We start from the raw sequence: 13,582 nt of genomic DNA, 5'->3' as shown, positions 1-13,582 counted from the left end.
CCTCACAACCCAGTAACCAACGTAAAAAAGGGGACTGGAGTGGTGATCAAGATGATCTCTATTGAGGCTGACCTGTTAAGAAGGAGCAGGAAAAGCAAGTCTAAATTTTCCCCAGCTGATCCCGGGTCATTTGCAAGAGCAGCCTCAGAATCCCCCGAAGAGATACCCTTGGTCCACATATATGACTCCATCTCACAACAGATCAAATCATGGACAGCTTCGACTGAGAGTGACCCCTCCCCTGGCTGTTGACAAACACCAGATAGCAGAGGTAGAAGAGAAGAGGTCTGGTTGGCCTCCATTGTAGAAAAATTAACTCAAGAATTCATAACTGTAGGTATGTGTTTTTTTTTGTTGTTGTTAAAGTAATTTACAAATATAAATAAAGATATAACCATAGTGACGCCAACCACATTCAAAGTCACAATGTAAATTATGAATAATCACAACACTCCTGTTTATAGAAACCCGTGCCGAATGCTTTGTCGAGAAAAAGTGATTATGTTATCTGAATTAGGTGCTTATATACAGTATCTAGATAGAGGGTGCATTGAAGTTGGTGGAGAATTTTCCAAATCAGAATTTGCTAAAGGTATTTGAGTGAGATATAAAAGACTGCAGCAAGTGTTTTCAATGATTAAATGGGCAAAGAGTGGAAACCCTGGAGATCGAGAAATAGCTATAATGTCAGCAAAGATAAGTATGTTTTAGAAAATTATTCTGTTTTACATCCTTCAGATGGGAAATTTGACAAGGCATAGCAAATTATGTCAAGCAACAAATGAGTTCAAAGTTCGTAAGTAGAAGATATCATTGTTTTCTATATTTTTTTATTTACTGTTCTATGTTTTAAGAAAGGTAACTGAAATTTAAGAATTTATTTGTAAATAGTAATAATATATATATACACATATATAATGTATTATAACTGAAATGTGACTGTATTTTTACAAAATACTAGTCCACTAGCAGCAGCTGCCCTGGGACTCAACGTCTTTTGAAGGGCCCATCAGTTGGATATTCCGAAGCTCACTAGAAATGCATACTACTTAATGAGCTAAAATGGCTACTGCTATTTCATGGATTCATGAAAAGATTTTTCCCTGAAATTTCACTTATGAAAAATCAGCAGAAGTTAATAAACAGAATAAAGGGGGGGGGGGCAATGATATTACTGACCCTGGGGCCTGGGCTAGCTCTCGATGCCCCTGTCAACTAGTACAAAGTAAAGACAGGTTGCTTTGTAAAGGCCAGTTTTATACTGTTGGATACGGTAACATTATTGCAACTTCTGTAATGTTAGTCAAATACGGCTGAAAGGTCAATAATAAATATATATAGAGGGATAATGTTATGAAATTTAAGCAATTTAGTCTAAAAAAGTTGTGGTTTCGTGTAATAATTTGTAGTCATTCTAAAATGAAAAGTGTAATTTATATCTATTTCCTAATTTTTTATGGTGGTTATGAGGTCGGTCAAAAAACATTTGATAATTATCTGGAGGTTCTAAAGATTTTGCATGTTAAATTTGACAATTTCCTTATGCATAAAAGTATTTTCAATCTTAAAATAAAAATTATTTTGCATGTTGGACAGTCAACATTCGAAAAGAAAAGATGCATGCGAAAATCATAACTTAAAAAACATCTTAAAACTTAATTTTTTTAAATCTGATATTTTTTGTACGAGAACCTTGTAATGTTTACTGATAATCTGCAAACTTTCTTAAAGATATGCTTATTGCATTAAAGTTATAGTATGAAAACTACAACAAGCACAAAACGGTCACAAGGCCTGTAGTGAGAGAGTTAAATGTGATTAAAGCACCACCTAGTGTCAGAGTGGTATCTTCTCAAATAATTAAAAAAGAGAAAATTAATAAAAAAACAAAACAAATCAACACAAATCACTAAATTCCTTTCACAAAATTTGGATTAGAAACTCTTGTAATGCGATACTGGTTATTTTTGCTGCTGCAGCTACAAAAAAATATATATTATAGAAGACAATCTTTTGCTATTGGGTAGAAAAAATTGGCTAAATTATTTACTATTTCCTATCTTTGGTATAATAAAAATAATTGTAAAATATTTTATATTGATTGGAAAATTTGTTGTGATAAAATAAACTTCTGCACTTATGTAATGTACAAGATGTTTGCTATGATGAAGATACTTTCCTTAGTTTAAAAACAACTTTCCTTTAGAGTGTAATGAAACATAAACTTCATTTTTCTTTGGAATTAAATGCTAAAAACACTTAAAGTATAAACAGAAATTGTAATTACCTCTTGTGAGTTTCCAAATCCAAACTGTGGTTCTCCAAAATCAAAATCAGAAAACCTAGTCTTCATTCCCAAATCTCCAAATATTTTACGAAAAAGTTCCTCTGGGTCAATAGATGACTGAAAATCATGAAATCCAGTTGTACCAGCAGACCCAAAATCTGCTGTTGTTCCAAACTGATCATACTGTTTTCTCTTCTTATCATCACTCAAAACCTGTATAATAAAAATTACAGTAACACATCTTCTATAAAAAAAAAAACACTTCACACAGAGTGAGAAATGCAACTTTTCTCAGTCATGCACATTACTGACTGCCAACCCACCAGGCTGCAATTAGAATGTTTTACTACTGTAGCTTAATAAGTATCTTATACACCCATCTTCCCAGCAGCTTGAACAATAGTGGCCTAAAAACAATTTCCAAATAATTTGCAAAATGAGCTAAAATACACAAAATGGAGCATAATTTGTTTGTTATGGAATGATAAAATAAAATTTTTAGCATTTCTATCAACTTTCTGTATCAACTGAGCATAATGCACGAGGAATAAAGATGCTTGTGAAACTTTAAGATTAATTTCCATGTAATTAAAAATATTTTCACATATTTAAAAATGTTTTCTGTATTTTTTATAGCCAAAACAAAATTAATCTACAATTATCAGCTATCAGATCATTAAAATTATGTAAAAGTTACAAAATAAAAAATCCTAAAAAAAGAAATTAATTTTAAGGCTTGAGTAATACTAAAATAAATGGTTTTCTTCAATGCCATTATTTGGGACAACGAGGGTTACTCTATTAATTTAAAACTTAATATTTCATCATTTACTCATGTTCTAAAGTACTTCTATTCCATTTTAAATATGAAAAAAAAATTTCTTACACAGTAAATCACTCTTTATAAGTATGATGTACAAAAAAGTCCCAAGCTGCTTTTGGAACTACTACTTCCTATAGTGTCAAACATACTATAGCTTAACGATACCATTTCCAGTGTAACAAGCTTCGTTGAAGGCCAGCAAGATCAATCTTAGATCACATATGTTTACAAAATTTCTACAGATGAACATCATCTTCCAAGGTCACACTTATGCAAACCAAGGCACAGAAGTCTATTTGAACTCCACTGAGAGATTTGACAGGTACATGGTCAAAAGAGACTGTCCAATCAAAAATTTGTTGAACATCTTTCTAAAGCAAACAGCTACTGACTGCTATGTGTGACTAACAGCTTTTGAAGATTTGACTGATGAACTTTCTCTAACTTCAAATCCTTGTTTATTATGTTGTTAATGGCACCAGAAGATTACAATTTTCTTTAAAATGGCTTCTTAGGTAGAAGTGTTTTTTTCTTTTTTTTTTAACCACAAATTTCACTTTGAAGATGAGTATTTTGCTCTGTATTGAATCTAGTTGTGGTTGCAGAGCCCACTAATGCTCTAAATACTCTGATATACAAGTTTTATCACTTTTAAAATAATACTCAAAGTTCCCTTCTTTGGCTGAACATTATTTAAATATCTTGATTGTTACTGAACATTCAAGTTAACTAGATCTTCTCAGGAAATATAAGATGATGATTGAACATGCCTAACATTTGTGATGAAAATCATTTACACTGCAGATATTCTTCTATTAACTGCTTTTTATTACAAATACTACATCAACTAGATTCTTTCTAATACCTCACTGCTTTTAGCATTTAAACTATAAATCTTAAAAACGCGATTTAACTAAAGTACTAAATGAACAATATTTGAAATAATTATAGAAATGTACTTGTGCAACATACTGGAGTCACAAACAATAAACAATCACAACTAAATGGTTAATTTATCATTAGTAAAACACATTATTCAAGAAAATCCAAAAAAAGAAATAAAGAAAGTAAGTTGTACAAAGCACTAATACAGTGTATTTACCTAAAACAGACCAGTACACCTTGTTTTTAGCCTACCACAAGTTTATCAATGCATAGCTGTGAAATACTGTTGCAAATGTCCTGTATTACCCCATATAATTCAACTATATTGTATGGTTGCCATTTAACTTGTCTCCTTATAAGCCCATAAAACTTTAATAATATTCATGGTTGCAAATTGTCCATCATCCTCTTTTTCATTCCAGGTATTATTTCAACATACTTTTTCTGCATGCTTGATATCACTGTCTTGTTGGTAGATAAATATCTGCTCAATAAATCTTGTCAATGAGAGAATGAATAGCATGATGGATAAGAAACTTTTGTATTTTTCAGCAATCAATCAATTTTGTATAGATCTTAAACACCATTGGATAAAATGCAGTCTAAATTTGCATCAGTCCCTCAGAATGCTTCACTGTAGAAGTTGTACACTGACTATAACACCATTCTTCTTTATGACATCAAACTATTGTTGATTGTTACCAAACAATTTAAATTCATCCACACATATCACCTTCCTCCAGCTGATAAGCTTTTAAACCATTCAATTTTCTTCTCTCTCCTAAGAGGTGGATTTTAAGTAGCTAAACATCCACTAAGTCCACTTCATGCTAACATGTATCTTCTGAATGTAACGTTCACACTTGTACTTAAAGCGAGATCACTAGCAAAATCTCTAATAGATTGTCATGTACCACATAAAGAACATATTCTAAGTTACTTAATATCACTTTTGAAATGTTCAAGCATTCTACCTTGACCTCTTCTATTACTAACAGTACTGTTTTTACACACCTTCTTCAGAGTTTTCATACTGTTCCTACTGAAATGCAATGTTAATATTGTTTATTTCAACAATGATCATGAGTAAGCAAAAATCTTCCATAATGATGATAAAATAACGACACCATAAAGTGATTAGACTATCTGATGAAGAATAGAAGAAATCAGCATTTTAATGAAAACACTTACGAAAAGGAATTAGTTATGCTCCATATTAGAGCTTGAGTGATTTAATTAATTACCTATCAGCAGGGTTTGTATACATTGATTACCAGTCAGTAAACAAATCAATTATCACAATTATGATTAAATCAATGATCAAAATTATGATTAAATCAACTGCCACAAAGATAATCAATTAATCAAAATTAGGGTTTATGATCATTACTATTTTTGGTTATTCCAACTATCCAAGAAATCAAAATATTGCTATTACCTTTGTTAGTTAAGCACAAAGTTACATAATAGGCTATCTGTGCTTTTCTCAATTTTAGCTTTATAAATTGTTTTTTTACTTCAAGTTTGTTCAACTTTGGTGATTCAGGGTTGAGGCTCATGGTTCAAAGGTCTACAGTTAAATTCCCATTTCCACTGAATTTGCACATCCTGTCTTTGATATGGCAAAACTGCTAAGGCTATCAACCACTGTCACTTTATGATCAATGTGTGTCAATAAACTTGGCATCAAAATGTAATTTACAATTCACATTTTAATATTATATTATACTATAATTTCAAAAGGAAATATTTGAATAAATTCTCAATCTTCACATGACATGTCTCTCTCTGAATTTTAGATTTTCTTTCTTCTCTTATATGATCTTGTGAGTTTGACACAGTATATACATTTCTACTACAAATATTGGTAAGACAAAATATAAATTTATAACCTACAAACTTCACGTTTCTGTGATACAAACAAGAAAGACAATCTCACATGCCATGCCCTTCCTATCATTCCTGTCTTTCAAAACGTGTTGATAATTCTCTCCGACATTTGCTATTGGATTATTTATAACCAATAGAATGAGAATATTCTGGTTTACTTATGTGCCAATGGAGGTAAGGTATCATATCAGAACTTAACATTTTCCTACACTGAAAATGTATTTCTGATAGATGCTTACCTCTTCTCACACTTATTACCTGTCCTCTCCATTTCTGATGCATCTTTTGTGCTTAATCTCAAAGTGATGATAGTGCTCTACAGTATAAAGGGTGTGTTGCATTCCTAGATAGAGAGTTATTGCATGCTCATTTGCATGGAACAGTGAGGGTAAGTTGGGGCATCAAGGCAAGTGAAAATCATGCATTTAGAGGGCAGTGCAAGTTGAGAAAAGCTATTATGTAAGGAGATGTAATTATCTATTGGAAATACATTTTCAGTGTAGGGACGTGTTAACTCTAACCTAGTCAAGCCTAAAAATTACAAAGGGAATTAGTGAAACTGAGGTAAATTATTTCCAAATCTGGTGCCTGAATGAACTAGCCTCATAACTTATGTACTAAAATCCCACATTGAAATAGTAGAGGGACCTGTGCAAAAGTTACCAAGATGAGCACTCTTCAGAAGGTTCCCAAACAGAACCAAAGAAGTGTGATACCCTAATGTATAGGGTCACACCCATGGAAGACTACACCTCATCTAGTTATACTCTTCACCCATAGTAAATATATGTGTCTCTAAATTGGGTAGAAAAGATGCACATCCAATCTGTAATTGGATGCATCAGATGGTGTAGAATGGCTAGGGTGCATCAGATCATACTCAGTGGGTCAACTCCATCCCACAACAATGCAGCATCGGGTATATGTCTTCTAGGGCATATGTTTGCATACCCAGTACACAACCAGCACCTGGCCTATTGGGAACTTGACATACAGGTGATGGTAGGAAGGGGGTATTCAAACGTGTTGGGTCAAATCCAGTCAAAAACAGGCATCATTGTCTGGTCCGTGGTAGGAGGAGGGTCCCTACTAACCACATGTGAACATTTATATTGGCTGGTCCTGCACTGATCCAACACCAGACCACCTGGAAACCCACATCCAGGCAGCAGTAGAATGGGAGAAAGCCAGCCGGAGGGGTTAACTGCATGTGGTAGATTTGTCCAGTCCAAAACCAGGTGGCATCAGGAATTTTTCTTCTGGTCTGCAGTAGGAGGAGAGTTCTCACCATCTACACCAAAAGAACACCACCGCCCTACTCTCACATCAGTGGAATCTGTCACACTCAGGAGGAAGCCTCCATGGTCCACCACCCTAGTGGCTAGGAATTAGTAAGTGGCAAAGACTCATGTATTCCACTGGGAGAGGGGGGACAATGCAGTTGGGAGTCCAGAGGAATGCAACACCATAAGACAGTGCAAAGAATGATCACGAAAAGCCTACTTTGAAAAGCAGGTGGTCCCAGTGTATTCAACTAGGACTGGAAGAATGGGCAGTGATCCTTACACTGCTTTTTACTCATGATAGTCCACGATTTGGTGTGGTCTGGTTCAAGCTTTATTTATGAAGTAAGATACTGCGAGGCAACCTCCAGTGGTCTTGTGAAACACCCCATTTCTTCAGTGAGAGTTATAGACCTGTATGGCTGTATGGTGCATACATTTAAGTATACCTGGACAGGTACCACATGCACAGAGCAGAATCCAGGAAAGGAGAAAGGACCACTGAAAAGGGATGAAATAATAGGAAAAACTTACCCTTTCAGAGTCAAAATGATGTATGGAAAATGGCAATGAGCTGCAAGCAATAGCCAGATGAGGAGGAGACAGCCAAATGATGGAGATACTGTGCTATAAATGTGTGAGTCATGGTCCACATGCCAGTCTGCACACTCTCTTCTAATGGACAATTGAAGTGGGAAACCAAGAAAAAGGTAGTGATGATGTATCTGGTGGAAAATGTGACAAGAATCCTCAGATAATGATGCAGAAGCAAGACAAATAAGTTGGCAAATCCATCCAGTAAAGGTGATATGAGAAAGTTCATGGGAGAGGAAGTCTTCATGGTATAAAAAGACAGGAACAGACTCCTTGGGAGGAAGTAGTGTGGGCAACATAGCAACACAGAACATGTACTGGACAAAGAAGATGACCAGGATATGAACAGGAATACAAATGACAGATGGAGAGGAGGGAAATAGGAGTGAAAGTAATGTCCCCTTCACATGCCACTGACAACTTGGCAAAAAAGTACAATCTGGATAAAGGAAAACATAGGTATGGAGATAGAGGATACGAGAGACATCCATAGGAAAAATATCTGACCTATCATGACCACATGTGAAGAGGAGTAGGAAATACATCTTGACGGACAGGTGATACAATGAGCAAGTGGCTAAAGGTTCAAATGGAAGAAGAGTAAGGGCAAGACTGACCACATTGATATTCCAATCAAGTAGGGGAATTGAACAAAGTAGATGAATCAGACAAAAGGTGCAAAACATGAGAGAGAGAATTATAGAGGAAAAATACAATGGGAGCAGGAGCAAAAAAAAAGTACTGACCAGGCCAACTTATAGCCCGTAATGGTGGAAACTGATAAACCATTGTCAAAGAGCCAAGTAAAGAAATCAGAAAAGTGGGAAACACTAAGTTGGAAAGGTGAGAACCCATGGCACAAAGAACAACTCCAGAAAATACACCAGTTCGTTTGGTAAACATTCAAAGAAGAAGGGCAGACCAAAGGAGAAAGAAGAGAGGCTACCCGCATTAAGAGTTTAAATTTTCTCACAAATGTCCAGAAAAATCCATGTGTGAACCCAGAGTGTGGTGAGAGTGGGAGAAATATGGTGGAGTGAGGTAGACATAGAAGGGAATGGGAAAGTAAAAGAGGTATGAGAGGGGATGACTAAAGGATCAAAAACTACAGTTGAACAGGCCAGAATGAGAAGGACCTGACATGGAGTGGCTTGAAAAAGAGATAAAATAAGAGGTAGAAAACAGATAGGAGGATAAGCATAAAAGTAAAGATTGGTCCAGTACTGACTGAAGGTATTCTGTGGAATTGGAGACCAGAAGATGAGCAGTTTTGTGCAAATACATCATATCTGGAATAGGAGTACCAGTAACAGCTAGCATAACCACCAAAATACTTGAGGAGCAAAAGACAACTCTGTAGATAGAATCTTGCTGGGACGAGATAACCAATCTGCTACAAGATTCAGAGCACCCAGAGTGTGACAAGAAAGAAGAGAAACTAGCTGAGACTGAGCCCAGAAAAAGAGATCCAACATTCTAAAAAAAAACGAACAGGAAGGAATAGGTGCCCCCTTGTCAAATGATATAAGAGACAATGGTCAAGTTATCGAAATGGCATCGTACTAAAGGTAGGAAATGATCCAAAGCCCAAAAAACTGCAAGAAGATCCAAAAGATTGATGTGGAGGGAAAATTTGACCACAGTCCAATGACCGGAAATCTCCTGAGAGTCCAGATACACTCCCCACTCTGTATGAGAAGCATCTGTAAAAAGGTGCAAATCAGAACATGGAGAAGACAGAGGAATGCCACCCAAGGTGGTGTCTCTGTCGAGCCACCAGGCAGAGTTGACTTGTAAGAAAGGAGGATGGTAGAGGTTAGATGGTGAGGATAAAGTTGGGGCAAAAAACAGAAGGAATAGTCATTCTGTTAAAACCTGAAAACCTGGTGATAAGGTGCAACAGGTGAAAAAGGTCTGGTTAACCTATCCACCATATATCCAGAACCAAAGAGATAGTCACCAATGAAACTTGTGTCAGAAAACATGATGATGGACAATTTGGTGACTCACGGCAGAAACCCAGTAAGATGACAATGGGAGTGGGGAGAATGTAGGAGAGGTTTGGGGAAGGGAGGAATGTTGATGTGCAGCCTCCACCCAAGATTCCAAAGTACTAGGAAGATCCCCAAATACAGACTGTAGTAAAAATAAGGGGCCAGATGGAGGTCTCAGAAATAGTAAGCAGGTAGATGCATGTAAGATAAGAAGTTTTCCCTGCCAAGGAGATCCCAACAAGAAAGAAGCCATGTATGAAGAGATAAGGCTGAGGAAGATAAATGCACCAACATGGAAAATAGAAGGGTACATGTACCACCAAAAACTCTTCAGGGGAATGGTGAATATTCTCAGAAAGGAGGTGGATGGAAGAGAGTTAATGGAGGATAGTCAAGAGAGTGAGACAAAAATGAAAAAAATTGAGCAGGGGAATACCCTAAGATAGTCTCAAGGTTGGAACCCCACTCCTGAATCAAAGATTCCAAGGTCTGAGAATCTATACCTGGAAATTCTGTCCTATGATAAGCCAGGAATAGGAATCAGAGAAATGTGGTGGTCGAGGCATGTTGGCACCTAAATGTAATAGGGAAAGAAACTGTTCAGCATGTACATGAATATCAGGAGAGGGGATGGAAACCAAATAATCTGATAATGGTGCTGAATCAAGGAGGGAGGGGGATGAATCATAAGACACAGGGTTAAGAGACAATAAGAAACATACCTGGAAATCATATCCAAAAAAAGCTGATAAGGGAAATCCAGAGGGGTAGTACAGGATTGCACAGCAAAGGCTGTACAAATCATCTTCGTCAGGACCATATTCCTCCTAAAACAGGAGATCAGGAGACGTAGCATGCCACAAGTTATTTTTCAAATCACAATGCGCCATGGCCCAAATCTCCTTCACAGAAAGTTTGAAGTCCAAAGCCACAGAAGTAGAAAATGTTTGCAGTAACATTAAAGTGAAAGTTCATTACTTGGAAAGCTAAAAAAAAAGAAAACTCTACAAATATTAAGCAAGCAGTAATGATAACATACAAGAAGTTGTCAAAACATATTAGAATTAACTTAAAGTGAACACAAGAATTGTAAGTACAGAGCAAAAACTAAGCACAATTGCACACTGCAATTCCAAATCAAGAAATGATGATAGTGTTCTAAAGTATAAAGGAAGTCAGCTGCAGTAGATGGGTGTGTCACACATTTATTGGTGGAGAGTTGTCACATGCTCATTTGCATGCTATAGCAAAGCTATACCATGGAAAATTATGTGAGGGTAGGTAGGAGCATCAAGATTAGTGGCAAGTGAAAATCTTACATCTAGAGGGTAGTGCAAGTTGAGAAAAGCTAATATAAGTGTATCAAAATTATAGTAGTTTTAGAACATTCTACTTTTTGTACTTGATATTTTGTGTTCTAAGTTGCATATAGTGAATAACAAATAATTATATTTTGCAACATTAACATTATTACAATAAAGATTATATTTACAGTGCTTTGTTTTCTGATGGCATTAAGACAGGAGTTTTCATAACAAGTGTGTTAAAAGTTAGTTATTTTGAAAGTGATAGTTGTGACAAGTTTTGTTACATAACTCGGTAAGAGCCATAACTTTTGTATGCAGTTTAATTCTTGTTATGTAATTTGTAATGTTGTTGATGTTATCTTACTCGAAGCTTCCAAGTTTTTCTCATTATATGAATATTTTTGTCCCTAGAGGGTTAGATATTTCTAAATTTTTCTGTTGCATGCTATAAATACGTACAGATAAAATGTGCAAGTAATAAGTTAAAGTAAATTAAGAGAAAGTAAAAATGAAAAAGTGAAGTTAGACTGCATGATTGTCAGTTTAACCATAATAGTTGGCTTGTAAAGTGAAAGTTTCACAATTGTATTGTAACAACTGAGATAGAGAAAAATAATAAATCTTTTCATTTGGGTTCTAAAGTAATTGAACCAGCTGTGTGGACTTTTGATGAAAACTTGATTTATTTAAAGCTCTGGATACAACTGTGGTAACATAAGTGAGTTTATCACTGACTGTATTGTAATAAAAGTAAAGAAATAATTTGTCTTGTCAATTGGGCTATAAAATAACTGAACCAGCATTTGTGGACTTTTGACAAAAGGTGAATTATCTAAATCTCTAGATTCAACTGTGGTAAATAATAGTGTAAAGAATTTTTGTACATATGTTTGACTTGTTTTGAATATATATTATTTTAAAACAAGTACATTGTGTGCTGTTTGTTTATTGTTGACATTTACCACCAACAAGTCACAGACACTTAATGTAAAGAATCCAGCCCTATATAAAAGCTGGCAGACATACACACAGTAGATATAAAGTTATAGTATGTATAGTTTTATAGCTACAAAGTTGGTCCAATTACACAAATAATAGTAATTTCCAGTCTGTTCTTCCAGCCTTAATCACTTTCAGTTTTAGCATTGTCTTAAAGTCTTTCCATTATTAGTCAGCTACTTGCCTAAACTGTTTTAGCATTTATATTTACTATATTTTTAATAAATATATAAATATAGATGTAAAAGTAAATTCCAGTACAATGACATCCTGACTTACTAATTCCATGTCACAAGAGTTGACTAAATCTTTCATCAACTAAACTAAGAATATAACTAAATGAAGATCAATGACTAACACTAGACAAAAATTCAAATGTTTTTTTCAAAGGGACTAACACTAAAATAAGAAATGATGACTACATTAATACTGTGAAGTATGAAATTTAGCTTCAATCTGTTATAAGGAGTGAGTTTCACCAGCCAAAGTTTTGATTTATACATTTTTTGTCATGTGAAATTTTTGTCCTGGGATTCATGACAGCATGGTCACACTACTATTGGGGATAGTATAATTGCCTTTACTTTATTAGCATTTTACTGGTGTGGCACTATCTGACAGGAAGGATGACAGTCAAGCACAGTGTAAGTTATAAAAGTGACTGTACTGTAATGTGTTTTATTTTCATATACAATAGAGCTAGAGCAGTCCCATAATAATTGCATGTTATACTCATTTTATTTAATGTTTCCATAACTATTTCCAATTCTATAAATGTATATATACATATATAAGTGTATGTTCAACTTACAAAGGATGCCAATGAACAAAAAATTAAATGCTGTTTTGGTCTCACCTCATAGGCATTTGTAACCTCTTGAAATTTCTTAGCTGCTTCTGGATCTCTTTTATTAGTGTCAGGGTGATACTTTTTAGCTAACTGAAGAGACAAAAATTCATTTTTATATTCCACTTGTTATACATAAATATTCAATATCCTTCAGCTAAATCATTAAATAGTGCAAAAAGATCATTCATATTTTCTAGTTGTTATAATAAGCAAAACTCAAACAGAATTACCAATGAAGAACTATATGAACCCAATCAATTTTTTAAAAAAATTTATCTATACTGCTTTGTTACTCAGACTGTTACTTTAGATCCCTCAAAACATATGATTTCCACAAAGAAATTAAACACTTAAGTGAGTATGACAACTGTCTGTCATGACCTTTCACATAATGTAGTGGGAATGATGAAGCAAAACACTTAAGTTAAAAAAATATACAATCAATATTACAATTAATCCAAAAATTTGAAATTACTCATATTCTACATATTTTACAAAGACAATGAGTGATTTCACCTTTATTTTTTTTATCAGTTCTTTACACCATAATAGGCAAAAATATAAAATTACTCAATATATTACAATATACACACCCCGTTAGTATAAAAATAAATCAGTATTTTGAGGGTTACGATAAAAGTTTTATAGTCTATTTTGTTTTCAAAGAAAA

General features: G+C 34.6%; 1 protein-coding gene across 1 annotated transcript in view; it reads right to left on the bottom strand.

Annotated features, from left to right (window-relative positions):
- Positions 1–13,026, bottom strand: part of LOC106467568 (protein tumorous imaginal discs, mitochondrial-like) — a gene marked incomplete at its 5' end in the record, with an annotated part of 23,639 nt that extends 10,613 nt beyond the window's left edge. The window contains 2 exons of the mRNA XM_022395766.1: positions 2,288–2,500; positions 12,919–13,026. Coding sequence (XP_022251474.1) covers positions 2,288–2,500; positions 12,919–13,026 — 321 coding nt within the window. The remainder of the gene's footprint in view (positions 1–2,287; positions 2,501–12,918) is intronic.
- Positions 13,027–13,582: the final 556 nt, after the last annotated feature.

Source organism: Limulus polyphemus, unplaced genomic scaffold (genome assembly GCF_000517525.1).
Source record: "Limulus polyphemus unplaced genomic scaffold, Limulus_polyphemus-2.1.2 Scaffold2664, whole genome shotgun sequence".
Classification (NCBI taxonomy): Eukaryota; Metazoa; Arthropoda; class Merostomata; order Xiphosura; family Limulidae; genus Limulus; species Limulus polyphemus.
The sequence above is the reverse complement of the archived record's forward strand: the minus strand, read 5'-3'. Positions and strand labels throughout refer to the sequence as shown.